Source organism: Seriola aureovittata, chromosome 19 (assembly GCF_021018895.1).
Source record: "Seriola aureovittata isolate HTS-2021-v1 ecotype China chromosome 19, ASM2101889v1, whole genome shotgun sequence".
Taxonomy (NCBI): Eukaryota; Metazoa; Chordata; class Actinopteri; order Carangiformes; family Carangidae; genus Seriola; species Seriola aureovittata.
Window position 1 is genome coordinate 17,533,263 of NC_079382.1, and position 16,727 is coordinate 17,549,989.

General features: G+C 40.9%; 1 protein-coding gene across 1 annotated transcript; it reads left to right on the plus strand.

The window, feature by feature from the left end:
• The first annotated feature begins 572 nt into the window (after positions 1–572).
• Positions 573–13,462, plus strand: gpr176 (G protein-coupled receptor 176). The gene is made up of 3 exons (XM_056404671.1): positions 573–1,576; positions 8,246–8,498; positions 11,177–13,462. Exons 1-3 carry the CDS (start codon positions 1,348–1,350, stop codon positions 12,411–12,413), a joined length of 1,719 nt encoding a protein of 572 aa, XP_056260646.1. The 5' UTR covers positions 573–1,347; the 3' UTR covers positions 12,414–13,462.
• Positions 13,463–16,727: the final 3,265 nt, after the last annotated feature.

The window sequence follows — 16,727 nt, forward strand, 5'->3', positions numbered from 1 at the left end:
ACACATATGTTACGAACTGAACAAAAATGTTTTAAAATGGAAGCAGTGAATGCATTTTAGCATTGTACTGTATTATTATGATAGAGCGAGAAACATTTTCATTTTGTTTTCAGAGATATATTGAAAAGTAAGCAGCCTCTGACCCCAGTCTTTTTTTATTCTAACGCTTTTACCCATTGATCTTGTCAGTGGGGCCCTTGGACTACACAAAGGAGACTACAGTGGATTCAGTTATTAATGAAAACATAAAGTATATGATAAAATGTTTTGTATTATTGAGGTTTGCTCGCTCCTATTTTTTTGTATTTTCAGCAATGGAATGAGGAATGTCACAAGCTGCTGTGAGGGTACAGACTGAACAAGACAACAGCAGCAGTATTGTGAACGAAGACCACCAGGTAAAGTCAAGTTATTACCTTTTCCTGAGAATTTAACCAACTTTTTAAACATCACAATGATTTCTCAGTTGTTTCAGAAATTTATTAGTTTTACTCCTGAACATTTTCCTTTTAAAAGGAATATTTTCTTAAACTAACTCTTTTTGGGTGATGATGACAACCTATATGAAGTTGACCTAAGTTATATTCACCATCAGTGATCAGGGTGTAATGCGGTCACACTCCCCTCTCTCCACACTTGTCATTCATAAGATTCAGTGGAGTTTCTTGGTGCTCTAAGAAGAGGAGGGGCTCTCCTCTCCAGTCTTGAACCTCACACTGTGAAATATTCACTTGCTTTCTCCCCACACCAGCCAGACTACCAATAAACAGCCTCTGACAGTGCGATCGGCAGCGACAGCAGGAGTAACAGCCTGTCAGATACAATATTTTTTCTTCTGGACGACGAGAGGTGATGGGAGTGTGTTCTCGGTGCTGCAAGCTTCATTCCCGGAATGGACACTTCGCAGCCCGGTGTGGTTTTGGGTACACCGGGTGTCAGAGAGCACCAGCGTCCAACCAGCCGCTGACTGCGCACGGATTTCAGTGGCTCTGAATGATTTCTACCATGCATCCGCATTGAGACATGAAGGGGCACTCAGTCTAGGCTTTCCATCTTTTCCCTGTGCTATTATGTGCGGTTGTTACACCATGTTTTTTCCAAATTTATCAGACATGTTCACTGACAGAGCATCATCTCATTGCAGGCAGCTGGGCGCCTTGCCTACCTGTGTCCGTCTCATTGACATCTCCTCAGCACATAATCTGTAGATCCCCCCCCCCCTTTTTTTTTCTGCAAGGCAACATCATCATCATCATCATAATCCTCATCCCCAATGCCTCTTCATTGCTGGCTGCTGACATCCCGCCAGCCTTCTTAAAAACCGGGAGGATCGCGGGGTGAACCGTCATGGATAGTGGGAGCCGGGCTCCGACGGTCGGGGACGGTGCAGCCAATTTCACGGCATCCCACCTCTGGTTGGATCTCCTGAACGCTTCGAGCCCGCCGACCCGGTGGGACAGCAGCCCACCTGCCGAGGGGACCGGACTGGGCGAGGAACAGCGCCTCATCCGAGAGCAAGCCTACCGGGACTTCACCACCACCATTCAGGTTTTCATCCTCATAGGTTCGCTGCTCGGTAAGTCTGTGCATACACATACACATGTACACGCAGGCCCAGCATCACATCACACCATATGTGGGCAAATTAAAACGTTGTAGACTTTTATTTAACTGCTTTATTCATTAAACCTTCACACTCTCCATGTTTCCATTGGCCTCACCCTTTTGTTTCCCAGATCTGGGCCAGGGGAACTTATGGGGACATCCTTTGTGCCAGAATAATAATAAAAAAATAACTGAGGAAATTTGCAACAACAAACAAGTCTTCAAATCATCAAAGCCTGAAAGACTTCAGGTGAATAGTAAGCAGTATTGTGTCTCTGTAATAGTCCTGGGTAATGCAACATGTGAATGGATTGTACAATGTTTAGGCAATCTTTAAAGGTTTGCTTTTCTTACCGATATAGGACACAAGTAAATGATTATTTTACATAATTTAAAACATGGCAAAAAGAATCAGTTTTAGGGGAAAAAAAGATCTGACATTATACTGATGAAACCGAAGCAGCAGTCCGTTTTTCTGGCATTCTCCACTCAAAACTGTAAACAACTGCTGCCCAATGTCTGCCCTTTAGTGGGTACTGTATACTGTAGCATGTTGTCAACTTCATTTGCCAAGATTGTGATCCATTATCATTTAAATTTAATGACAAGGTGTCATGTCTCCAAATAGTGGTCAGACTCACTGTGCACTCCACTTCCTTCTGTTATGGTGAAATTATAAAGAAGTCAAGATACACAAACAGTTCTATACTCATTTTTGAAAACGTTACTGTCAGAAGCTACTACAGCACTGCAGCTGTGACTCCATACAGACACACTTCTATAGAGAAACTTAAGCTTTGGGATATTGGTGTACTGCACCAAGGACAAAGCATGCATATAATGCAGGAGACTCTTGAGCTTTACATTACTTTAAGTTAAGCTTGGTTGGTAAAGCATATTTCCAAACCAGAGATTCTTACTGAACTGGAGGCCAAGTGCAAGTGTTTTGTCATATTGTTCAGAATTGTGTGTCCGTGTGTTGTCTGTCTGTCTCTGTGTGTTTAGTTAGCTTGAAGCTAACTTGAATATTGGATATCAAACTGCATCACATTAAGGAGTTACCTTTAATGTGAAAAACATACAGGAAGCAATGGACTGGTGCATTTGGTGCCTTCATTCATTAAAGGTTTATTCTGAAGTTGACAACCCAATGGGAGACGGTTACATTGGTTGACAGGTGTTAGCTGATATTACCTATTCGACCATTAAATTGGCAAATATTAGTAGCAAACACTTACTGTTCACATTTGAAGCTGCTTTCAACCTGAGTCCGTGCTGGCTCTGAGACAAATGTTCCTGCTGGTGCCGGAAGAAGCAGAGGCTGCTGCTGCTGCTGCTGCTGCTGCTGCAGATGATGATGATGATGAGAGTGAGGAAGGAGCTGTGTGAACTGCGCCTCAGTCTCACACAGTCCTGGCTTTGACATCCCTTCCATCACATCGGCAGCCAGAAACATAATCCTCCTGCCTAAAATGAGCGCTGCATATGAATGTGTTGTTTGTCGTAAAGGTGGCTGTATTATCCGGACTCCTCGCTGCACCAAACACACACAGTAGTGCTGTTTGGAAAAGCATGGACTTTGTGGCACTTGCACAAATTGTTCACCATGATGACATATGGTGAAATTGACACCAAGACTGGCAAAAAAAATTTGACTATTGCTGTGACTCAATACCCCCTCCTGCTCTGTAGTGTAATGTGGCAGGGTCGGGGAAGCATGACAGAAATGTGGGCCTTTTGGCAGCATGGTTGAAAATACCTATTTTTTCTCTATACTGTGTAGATATGGCTTGGAAAAAATATAATACATCTATTTTCTTCTCAAATAACCAATTTATATGACTTCAAAATGTAAAATATATAAGAAATGCAGCACATTTCTCTTTAAGGCAGAAGTTTTTACAATATGTAACCTCGACCTCTGGAAAGCAACAAGTGAAATGAAGTAAATTAAACATGTAAAAAAACACAGACATGATCCTTGAGCACTGAAGCAAAAGTTGCCCTTTGCTAATGAAATAATTCTCTCTCTCTGTCTCAGGAGAAGAGAGAACTTTACATTTCCAGTGACACAGAGTGCATGTATATTAGTTATACAACGCAAGAATACTGTCGCTGAATGAATTAAGAATAAAATGCATCAAATATCGAATTAATTTTAAGATCAGTCTTTATTCAAACAACCAATGCACCTAAAAAAGGAAATTCATCAGCAACCAACTCTCGACCTTGCCATGAATACATAAATAACCCTGAGAATACAGCAATGAATAATAAAAATTATGATGGTACTTGAGGTTTCAAACTTCAAAAATGTGTGTGCTTAATTCTCAAGCCACTTTTGAGGATATAAAAAAAAGGTTTTTGTGCTATGATAAAAGCAGGATATATCTTTCTTTAATACTCAGACAGCACTTATTATAATAGGGATGATAAGCGATGATATGTTGGTTCCGTCATGGAGGCATGTGGCTGAAAGATGCCAGCAATTGTCTTGTGGAAATATCCATAGTCAGTGTGTGCTGAGGTGTCCAGACCTTTGATACACCTTTGATAGATGCAGTCAGGGTTCAAGTGTGTATTTAATGTCTCCACGGATCAAGTGTGAGGCCTGATGCACAGACATGAGAAAGTGGTTACAGGCTGTAAATAAATGCTTTGTGTGTCTCCGCTTCACGTCCCTCCCTCGTCCGTGACACACAGGGATACGCAGAGGTGAAGAGAAGCTGTGACCTCATGTTATTCAAACCACATGTTACACATTACACATTAAAGGTCTCACTCTGGCAACAACCAGTGCATGTGGGTGACAGTATTGCTCGTATGTGTACTTTGTATTGGTGTAAACAGTTGAAGTGACTTTAAGATGAGGAAAGTCTTCATATTCTATATTGTCTGACACTGTCTTTCTCATCTTGTTTCCGTTCTTCATTGAAGCGTTGTGATATTTACACTGAGTGAAATCTTAAAACTCTTGACTCCATATCTAATGGACATACACGACAGCGCTATCGATCAATACGCATATTTCTGAAAATGTTGAACTATTCTTTTTAGCATTCCCAGTAATAAGCAGAGACTTTTTCTGATAAAGTACAGATCAAAGTTTGACTGCAAATCAGATTAATGTGCCACAGTGTGTGTGGCACTAAGGATCAGGTCTGTGAGGAATTATGTGAACTATGTGGATATCTGGCTCTCTCTTCCTCTGTGGGTTACCATTCATAAAGAGGTCTCTCATTCAAACCAGAATATACTCCCAGCACCACAGGGATGCAACTACGAAGGTGTTAAGTGTGTTAATGATGTTTCACACTTCGAATTTTAATAGCATATGTTACTATGTTTGCATGAGCTACGTCACTGATAACAGCTCATTAACACCAGTCCAGAAATGACTTTATATACTTTCATGTTCATGAAGCAGACAAAAGAAGCCTTTCTTTTTTAAAAAAGAAAAGTGTTGTGAGTTCATGCTGCTACCTGTAATTGGACTGCCATTTGTTAAGTGGAAAAAAAGCAATCATGTTTAGTGTTTGCTCTTTCTCCCCATTGGCTCCTGTGAGAATGGTTGCCAAGGTGTTCATCAAGTGCCAGGTGAGTATTTTAGGCACAAAAGGACAAAGTGGTTTTACAGGCAATGGAAGCTCTGACTATAAAAAAGGTCCCAATGTTGTCTGCATGAAGACATTTACAAGTACACATCTTATTATTAGTTTGTCCTTGTTTGTGAAAGCGATTTTGCACAAATAAACTTTTATTTTTATAGATGTTCTTAAAAACCACTTACATTCGCAGTTACATAATGTCTATCTAGACTTGATGATTTTGTCACAGATGTGTGAAGGATCACCAGCCTTAATGCTTATAATAAAATCTCTCAGAACACAAAACCTTACTTCTTATGAGAGACATTAGGAAGCTCCATGTGTCCTTGTTTAGGTGGATAATTCTCCCAAATGCCAGTAACAGGACGTGTTTTTCTAATATTAAATACTTTTTTGAAACTGTGATCCCACATACGTCAGTTGTATTGCAACTGCTGGGTAGGTGTGACATCGCACCATTGCAGCTGTACTATAGTTAGACTCTCGCAGCTCCTGTCAAAAATCTTCATCTTGCACCGGACTTATTACCTATAGTGATTTGTAAACACTGGAAACTATCAGTGGTTAAATCTATATGTGTGAAATTGTTAGGTTAAAAATAACCACTTGTATTTTGATTAAGACAGTTGCTTTTTCATCCTTATCCCCTGAGATTTGTACAATTTTAGGTATTTTTCCCCTCCATTCTTATACAAAGACAATCATGAGTCATTTCTGTGACAGTCATAGGGATGCCAGATTAGAAAACATTTAATATAGATACAGAATATCATAATAATTATCATTTTTTCTTCTTTTTATAGACTGAAAAGGTGTTGGCTCGTCAACCCCTTAATAGATAGCCATTATAGTTGTAATAATTATGTAATTAATAATTGTAACATAAGTTACAATACCAATATAGCAGAGTCTGTACATGCTGGAATGTAAAAAAATCCTCTCTTATGTAATGCTGTGCTAATCTCATTATCCAATGTGAGTCAAGTTCACAGAAAGCAGAAGCTGAGCATACCTCATCACTGATTACCTCTACATTAGGGTTTCCAGGAAATAGTAGATATGAAATACTGTGTGGTTTTCTGTCACACAGTTTGTTACCAAAATCCTGCACAGTAAGAAACTAGCATTAAGCACACCGTGTTCCCTTTAAAGCAGATTCCTCCAGCTCCATCGAAAAGCTCTCATGCCTCTCATGTCTCGATAACCTAATCGACAACAATTGATTGTTATATCTAATCTTCCCCAGAGTTTCTTTCAGGAACATTGTATTTTTTTCTTGCACGCCAAATGATAGAAGAGCAATGTTTTTCTCAGAGTGACTGTGGCCTGTTTTCGAACATTTACAGACATGAGAAACAAATAACTGGAGGAAAAAAATAAAAAAATAAAACAGCTTTCCTCACCAGAGAACATCTTGCTCTGTTCCTCACAATGAGAGTGCAGCTCACACGCTGCGGGTAATTACATTTGGAGAGGCTGGTATCACACGTGTCTCTATGTGACCTGACATCAGTCAGTGCTCCACAGGGAGTATAAAGTTCACCTGTTTAAACCTAATTAACAATCATTACTCTCTTGATGCTCCAAATTATGGAGGGATTTTAACATAAAAACGCCACATTTTCCCTGCTTGCACTCGAGTGTGTGCTGTCTCACTCAGTTCAGGTTTAATTGATTTCTCCTCCCTGCAAAGAGCTCCTTGTGATTTCAATCCTCAGTAGCTTAAAGTTAAAAAAAAATGACACTCAGCTAGCACTTTATTAGGGACACCTACACCTGCTTATTCATTATTATCCATTATTCATGCAGTTATCCAAACAGCTAATCGTGTGGTAGTGTTGTTTATAAAATCCTGCAGATACAGGTCACAAGCTTCAGTTAATGTTCATTCAAAACGGTGCAAAAAAACACAACAACAGAAAAACATCTCAGAAAGCTCAACACATCAACCCCCCGAGGTAGATGGGCTATAACAGCAGAAGACCACATCAGGATCCTCTCCTGTCAGCCAAGAACAGACATCTGAGGCTGTAGTGGAAACAGACTCTCCAAAACCGAACAATTAAAGACTGGAAAAAACGTGGCCTGGTCTTTGGGCCTCTTATTATCAACAATCATGGTTTGACTTGAACCATGCAGGCTACTTCTTGCATGGTTAATGCACCATCTTACAAAGCTAAAGTCAAACTGGTTTAATGACCATGACAGTGAGTTCAGTGTATTTCAGGGGCCTCCCCAGTCTCCAGGTCTGAATCCAGTAGAACATCTTCAGGATGTGGTAGAGCAGGAGGTTGGCAGCATGAACGTGCAGATGAGCTAATCAGCTGCACGTTCAGTTTGGCTTTAAACATGTAATGGCTAATGACACCAGTTAATAAATTTAATGTTGGTGCATGGTGTAAAATGAAGAGCTTGGCACCAATGTGTTATAACATATTATGTCATTAAATCATCCATCCATCTGTGCTAACTCACAGAGATTAGACAGACGGTCAGCCTTCTTTAATACCAATGGGCAATTTAGAGTCTCCAGGCGACACAACTATTTTCTCTCTGTACCTTTGAAAGAGGAGGAAACCTAAACAACCATGAGGAGAGGATACAGAAAAATCCAGGGGCTCAACCTCTATAAATATTTTAGTTGTTAAAGGATGTGTTCACACTAGTGCTCAGAGTGGTGTCCTCCAACTTTGACCGATTTCTTTATTTAGTCACATTCAGTTGGACGTGTCACAACAATGACGGCAGAATTCAGGTGGCAAAAATAACGGCATCAACATTTCTGAAAATTTAGATTCTTGTCCTTTTACAGAGTTGTCTTACAAATGAAAGCAGCAGTCTAGTCTTTATGGGGACATGCCATCCTGCCGGGCTACAAAACTCTATTCAATAAATAAAATGTTTTAGTTTATGTTGCATGTCTCAAGCGAAGTAAGTAGATCATAAAAACCTAAAATACATAGAGGCAACCAACTAAATCAGAAAACAAATGTCTGATCTCATTCTAAATCTCTTCACCTTTCTCCCCACAGGAAATGCCACAGTGTTGTGGTGCACCTGCTGCACAAATGTCTTTAAATCTGTGACCAATCGCTTCATCAAGAACCTGGCGTGCTCGGGGATCTGTGCCGGCCTGGTGTGCGTTCCCTTCGACGTGGCGCTCGGAGCCAGCCCTCGTTGCTGCTGGTGGCTTCACACTCTGGTGGTCTGCAAGGCCATCAAGTTCCTCCATAAACTCTTCTGCTCCGTCACCGTGCTCAGTTTCAGCGCCATCGCACTCGACAGGTCAGTTGGGAAACACATGTTTGACGTGAAATCCTTTTCATGTTACACACGTAGTTAAAGTAGACGGAAAAAAAACTTTTTTTTAGTCACAGATAATTGCTGTTTTCACTTGAAATTAGTATATAACAAAACGGGTGAAAACCAAAAGAGCACTCTGCCCTTGAGTAGCATGAGTGATGTTTTGTTTTTTGCTCACTTCAGTTCTGTAGCCAGACCTACTGACTTTGAAATATATGTTTGAAAAAGGCTAGCGGGCACATCCCACTCACTTCACAGGATATGGAAGTGCCACTTGCGAGAAGTGGATGGTTCTCTGATCAGTTTATCAATACATTGCCTGGCTGAGTCAGCTCAAGTAATTCACCTCCTGAAAATGGAGCACAAATATCTGGGCTGCACAAGCAGAGCAGGAAGGACTCAAGACGAGGAATAAACTCTGGAAGGTTGCTTGTGTCTTTTTCAGTCTCCATCTACACCCTGTGGCGTGGATGAGAGAGGGTAAGGGTCTGCGATTGATGGAGCATGCGTATGCCATGCTGAGAGGCCGTGTCCCAGGTCTCCCTGCGGCGCTAAAAGCTGCAGCCAAAAGCAGCCGGAGACGGCTGCTGCTTACATAAAGTCTCACACTTTTAGAAGTAATGCTGATCATGCCCTTACTTACCTGGAAGCAAGGTTTACCTCACCTAAACATTTTTCATTTACAGTTCTCTCTCTCTCTCCCTCTCTCTGTCTGTATGTACCCAGTATATAGCTAGCTAGTATAAGTATATAACTGTGTATGTACAGTATATAGCCCATATATATTTCTCAGCCAGAGAAAGAGCCTGGAGAAAGCCCTTTTATTTTAACTTATTCTGATATTTGTCTAAAAACTGAATGAAACTAAAATGTTTAAATATTTAATCTAAAAAAATATCATAATCTGTCTTAAAAAATGCAAACATGTGTAGTATTAAAACAGGACAATTTGTATGAGATGGAAGGAAACCTCCACCTGTTGGACTGCGACCAGTTTAACTCATTCAAAGCAGCCTAGCAACACGCATAAAGATAAATGTTGAAACTTTTGTCAATATTAACAAGCTACACATCGTTAGCTCAGCTAGCTCCTCCACGATTCAACTGCTCATGTTACAGAAACCATGAGAACAAAAGTATAATTCATTCAGATTTACCAGCATTGTAAACCAGCATGTGAATACTGTCATGTGAAGTCCATTGCAGACCGTCGGGCAACTTCTTCTTCTTCTTCTTTTTATGGTGACTGCAGTCGGATGCTGTGTCGTTGCAGCCTCATCTCAGCCTTGGTTTCACTGCTACAAAGATTATATCACCTCCATAGCAACTCATACAAGCAGAATGCTATTAAACCAATGAATTATTAATTCTCAAGGAGGGTAATCGAGGCTGTGAATATACCGGCAGGCTGAGACTGCAGCACAGTTATAGGCTTCTATACGCACACACTCATACACTCGCTTGTGCTGATGAAGAGACTATCCGGGGAAATAGGAAAGTCCTTCATGCGTTTTGTTTTGCTTTTGATTAAGGGACAATCATGGGTGAGAGACCCATATTATCTGATTAGCTATGAGGAGATCTAGTTATGCTGTTGTGGCTGTACATTAAAAACACGCCCACACGATTTCAACCTCTGCATAAGGTAATACACCACAGATAAAGGGAGAGAAAATCCTTTCATCCCATTCCAATAAAATGATTGGAGCATTCAATATTCACCTCTTAAGGGTTATAGCATTATTTCAAAAGCTCAACTCAGTCAACAAAAAATTAAAGCCACCTTTGTTATTGATTTGATTATGAGTGCTATTAGCACATTCAAATTAGTTGCTATTGAAAAAAAATGGCAGATTTATCCTTCATTTTTTGTTTTCTCAACTGATATGTGTCCAGTTCACCCACGGTTGGGTTTTTAAAGTATTTTACAGAAGCATTTATGGAAAATTTTCACGCTTTATAGAAGAATACCTCACAAACCAGTGCTGACAAATGATTTTAATAAGCTACTCTAATACACTGTGATAGCACTTTAACTGTTTTACAGAGGCTGCAGGATAAAGTTGATGTCTGCAGATTATACTTCAAAATAACTGCACCTCTTTCTCCCTTTGTCAGTATTGCAGCTAATGTAGTGAGTGCAGTGAGTTTTATGTACTTACATACTTGAAGCTCTACTTGAGTGAAAGAGGGTCACAGTTTCACTTATGTAATTAACTGTATGGCAACAAACAAATGTGGACATCTATGTACTGAGCAAGATTATTCAGCTACTGTATTTATGCGGATCTTTAGCTACATAAATGTTTAGTTCCACTTTGTTCATTTGTATTTTAATATAAGATTTTCAGGACTCCCAAAATGCCAATAAAATATACTCAAAAAAAAGAGAGAGATCTTCATAAACCGTCGCAGCACGACTGCTTTCAGGCAACGCTGTAGTCAGACAACAGTGCTTTTCCACAGCAGACATTTTCACTTGTCACAGTAAGAAAAGCACAGGTGTTGCTCTTAACATTAAGGATGGCTCTGTTCTATTCAAGTGTCCCAATAAGTAATAAGTCATGGGAGTGTGACAGTGAGTCAGCATGCACAAGAAAGCTCAACTAAATTCAGTCATCATACATTTTGTTGTTTACACCTGTGCTTTCTTTCTGTAGATACTACTCTGTGCTGTACCCGTTAGAGAGGAAGATCTCAGATGCAAGATCCAGAGATCTGGTCATCTATATCTGGGTTCATGCGGTGGTGGCGAGTCTCCCCGTGTTTGCTGTGACCAACGTGACGGATGTGTATGTCACCTCATCCTGCTCAGATGACCACGCCCGCTCCCTGGGACACATGGTGTATGTTTTGATCTACAACGTCACCACAGTGATCCTCCCTCTCGCCCTGGTCTTTCTCTTCATGCTGCTGATCCGCAGAGCGCTCAGTGCCAGCCAGAAGAAGAAGGTGATCATCGCGGCGCTGAGGACTCCCCAGAACAGCATCTCCATCCCGTATGTGTCCCAGCGAGAGGCCGAGCTACACGCCACTCTTCTGGCTGTGGTGCTGGCTTTCTCTGCCTGCAGCGCCCCCTACGGGGCCTTGGTTGTTTATCGCACCATTTTGGCAGACACCAAGGAGCTGCCCATCTCACTGTATCTCACAGCCCTCTGGCTCCCTAAGGTGTCTCTGCTCACCAACCCACTCCTGTTTCTGTCTGTTAACCGCTCAGCGCGTCATAGCTGGCTGGACCTGCTGGCCAGGGTTCACAGACGCTACAGTCGCCGTAACGTGGTCAGCACTGGGGGTCTGGCCTCTTTAGGAGCGGAGGGGGTGATCGGGGAGCCGGTGGGGCTGGAGACAGCCGGCCGCTCTGGGAGCCAACTTTTGGAGATGTTCAACATTGGCCAGCAGCAGATCTTCAGACCCTCTGAGGAAGAGGAGGAAGACGAGGATGTGGAGAATGAGATGCCTTCTCAAGGATCAGGAACCTGCACTGGGCCGAAAGAGGACCTCAAGGGCGGGTTGGGACTAGGGAGCCTCAGAGGGGAGGTGATCACCAAAAAGGACCCTCTGCAGGGCACAGGGGGAGGGCTGGTCATCACCAAAGAGGGCCCTCCTGCAATCATAGCACCCCGGGCCTCTCCGGTACACACATGTGCTTATGCCTCTTCGTCACAGGTGGCGCCAGCCACGCCTACAGAAGCTGAAGACTCTACACAGTTTGGTTTTGGACCGTTTGAGCTCCCTCCTCAGTGGTTACCTGAGACCAGGAACAGCAAGAAGAGGCTGCTGCCTCCACTGGGTAACACACCTGAGGAGCTGATCCAGACCAAACTACCCAGGCCACGGCCTGAAAGGAGGATCAGCAGAAACAATAAGGTCAGCACCATTCCCACTGTGGACCAATGAAGTATTCCTGCTGGCCTCTGATCTGCAACACTGGACCCACTGCACATTACAGTGGGTCGACCAGGCCACGGCAGGATATTACTGTGTCAAGCTGTTCGGTGAGATGCTTGGTTTATTTTGGTTAATTTAAACCTTTTGACTTTTTTCTGATTTTCTCAGAAGTAGTTGTAGCCACTGTAGAAGTCCAGATACCTGAGGCGCTGCAGTTTTCTTGTTGGACGAAAATCAATTTGATCAAATATTTACACTGCCGTGAGAAATATGTCTGCTCAGTCCAACTTCACTGCCACTTGGTCCAATCCAATTCCATAATTAAAGACTTCTACAATGACTACATGATTGAGAGGGCAGATACCTTTTTGAATCTCCCTTTTTTTGATGAGAGCTGACGTCAGTAATTAAATGAAAACACTGTACGAACCAATTATCCTGAGCGATGCACTGATACTGGATGATATATTTCCACAGCAAATAATCTGAATATCTGGATACTGAACCTCCAAACAAAACATTTTGTAAAATGGTTATAATGTGATTGCACTCTGTAAATGAACACATCTCAGTGTCCATGTTTGCCAAGTTCTACTTCAGTATTTGGGTTGAAGTGGCCCCTTGTTGGCCCTTTTTTTCCTCAAACCCCTCTTTTGGGATATTTGCATTTCTTCTAATGTTGTAGGTGTCGTCATCATTTGTATTTTAAATGTAAGTGGATTTCATAAGATGAAAAATGCAGATGTACAGTATGCAAATTTATGTTTTAAAAATGTGACATTTTCAGAGTTTAACTGTGTGTTTAGACTTGTTTTCTGGAACCCGAGGTGCGACAAAAAACGGAAAAATATTACTGGTATGTGGAAAAAAAAAAAAAAAGGAAAGGGAAAGAAAGAAAGAAAGAAAGAAAGAAAGAAAATCATCCAGATTGGAGATCTTTTAGTCCCCCATGATAAATTTTATTGATTTCTCCCAGGTTTCCTGAAAATCAATTGCTTGTTCGATTTGTGAAATAAAGCAAATAAGAGCAGAGATAAAAGCACACATTTTATGTCATCAGAAAATCTGTGAAATGATTTTCAGTTTCAAATTTCTGCCACTCGGACACTGTCACTGTTGACTCTGTGTTCTTTGTGATGCATAATTCAATAGTAGCAGCCTCGTCCTGAAGCTTTGGCTGAGGTAAACAGAGCTGGGCTGCACTTCAAATATTTGTCAAGCCGTAACTCGCTTTGGGGCTACCCACAATCCCCTGCTATGTCCACAAAGAACCAGAATCTATGCCGCATCCTAGCCATGCTGTTATCAGGCAAAATTGTGCAGTCACGCCTCACTGGAAACAATATCCATTGCTACAACTTAAAAGAATGAGATGAATAATATGTTTATTTTCATACATCTACTCCAGTGATGACTGTATTAGTGGTTGAATTAGACAGTAATTGCAGTGTACAGTAGCTGCGATGGTAGATTTACAGCGCAGAGAGAATATTAAGCCCAAAATGCTGTTGGAACTTCAAAGCATTACATGAAACAGGAAGATCATTGATTTCTGTGGTGTGAGTGTTTAAGAAAACACCAGCCTTGGCTCACATTTCCCACCTTGCTTGAGTCAAGGCTTATTCAAACAACAATCTGTTGCTCCTGTGGCCATTCAGAGCTTGACAACAGATACAGTTCAGCGGTATGACACAGACTAGGTTGATGTGGGCTGGACTCTCAGAATCAGAATTTATCAACATTTGAAATATAATCTGATGACAGTAAGTGGGTGGTTTGCTTATGTTGCCAGGTCACTGTGAATCCAGACCCACAAACTTTAACTTATATTTAGTCATGGATATTAAATGTTAAAGAGAGAGATTTGAAACCAAAGGAAGATGTAATTTATTGGATTATCATAAGATGTCCAATGTTGAACAAAGTCATTATTGAAGCTCACTATTCATTCTTGGCCTTGGAAACAGCAGTTGCCGTAAAGTCCATTTAGTAGTTGCTGTGCAGCTTTTGATCATATTACATGATCGTCATCAGCAGGTAGAGTTTGCCCAGTTGTTATGGAGTTACAGACTTCCTTTTTTTTCTGAGGACTTTAAAGACTTCTTATTTATTTTGGCTGTTCCCATGTTGAAAACAGATGTTGAGAAAAAAGTCTAACATCAAAGTCCAATTAGTACCTGTTTTGGAGCTTTTGATCGTATCACTCTATCTTCATTAGCGTCCGTTTCCAAGGTCAAGAATGAACGTTGAAGCTCAGCTTTTAAGCCAGAAATATATGAGAGGTAGTGGTGTTTAGGAAAAATGGAAATTTGAACATCTACACTTTTATCATAACTGGCCCAACCCCATCTGTCAAGGATTTTGTTTTTGTGACTGATGGGGCAGTGAATGTCTAGACATGTTAATAAGAGATCAGAAACTTACTTCCTACGCAAAAGCTCTAATGTATTCTGTCAGCAACACAACCTCTGGGTCTGGACATCCAGCAGCATGTGTAAAACTCCCAGTTCAGATTGTCGGAGTGTTTTCAGGCCATCCTTTGCCAGCTCGAAACTGGCTCTCCTCTTCCGCTTCGTTCGCAGAAATAGAAGAAATCACGGATACAACATTTTAAATTGTAGCAAATTACAGCAGCTGTAATCCAAACCATAAAACTAGTTTAATCTTCTTTGCAGTCTGTGTAAGAAGGAGCGCATGAGGAGCCTTTGAGTAACAGAAGCAGGAGAACAAAGCCTCTTTTTGTTATCAGCTTTGGTTTATTGTAATCTAAAGCAGGAATTGCCGTCACTTGTGTCGTCATTGTTGTCCCCGCCTCTGCCTCCGGTCTTCTTCTTCTTCATGGAAAGTCCAACGTGGAAAACAGCATTGTATGGTGTAGTCAAAATCACGCGACACAATCAACCAGTCACCTCACCGCACACAAGGGGTAAGAGATGGAAATTCACTGGGACATGCATATATTGTGCTGAGGTTTTTTTGTTATTTCATTTCATTAAGGTCGCAATTAAGATTCATACATTTTCATGAAAACATTTCAGTAAAACTACAGTGTTAACTTTTATTTTTGAGCCATTACATTGAGAGTCATTGCATATTCAAATATCCCTCTTTTCTAGGCCGGTTCTGACAAACTTCTGGAAATGCATCTACTTTTACGCTTAAGCATTATGCAAAACCATCCATTTAAACTTAATATGATTTCAATCAGAATATTGATGTGTCTAATTTAAATTAGAGGAGAAGCTACTCTTGACTCAGGGCCAGTGCTGTAAAGCCTCACTCATATTTATTAAGTTTATTTATTCATTTATTCACATGTCAGGAAGTCATGTGGGCTCTTGACACCGACAACGGGGGGCAAGCAGAACACACTGAAAACACAGCAAAGAGACATAACAGGTAAGTTGGTCTAAAGATTCGGTCCTTTCTGCTTTCACTCCAATACAATGGAGGTAAATGGAATTTTGATGTGTCGCTCACATCATTGATGAATTGTATTTAAAAACCTAAACTGTTACTTTATTGGTTAAAGTGTCAGTGCCTTCGAAACCATAGCAAAAAAACAATGCTTATGAATGTTTTCTGATCTACTTAGTATCAGTACTTGCAAGGCCAACCAGAGGTCATCTGTCCTTACAAACAAAGATTTATTCATTCATTTAAGTCATTGGAACAAATGATTGATATTTAAGCGGAGAAAGTAGTTTCAGTAGAAAAATGTTCACAGCAATGTGTGTGACCTGGCCTTTTAACTACCAATCAGCTTCTGAGGTTGGCTGACAGAAAAGTCTACGGACAAAACCCAGAGACTTCAATTACATTGTAATCAGGAGGCAGAGACCCAGTGTGAAGAGAATATGTGAATTATAATTTCCTTCCTGCTTGAAGCCGTGTTAATCTACAACTGATCTACAATTGTTTTACAGATAAAACTATACTTGTACGTCCCACATCATTTGGCTCAACATGCAACATTGTTCATGTCTTTTCATATACCGTCTACAGTTCATATTCATTTAAATGAATTCATATGTTGCTCTCAGCTGCAGCTGCTGAGGGCTGTAAGCTAACGGAGACTCACAGAAAACAACAGTGCAGTAAATGTGATTGGTTCATTCAAATGCACAACAACAATGACAATTTAATATTCTCCCTCTTATTATGCAGTTGTCAAAGCTTCATTTAATTAGAGAAAATCAATCACCAAATGGTTGACAGAGCCATTATGGACACCATGGATACATTCATTAACAACAAATCCACTTATTGGATTTACAAATACATGCAGCATAAAAGAGTTTTTAACAACTTAATTTTTTTTGT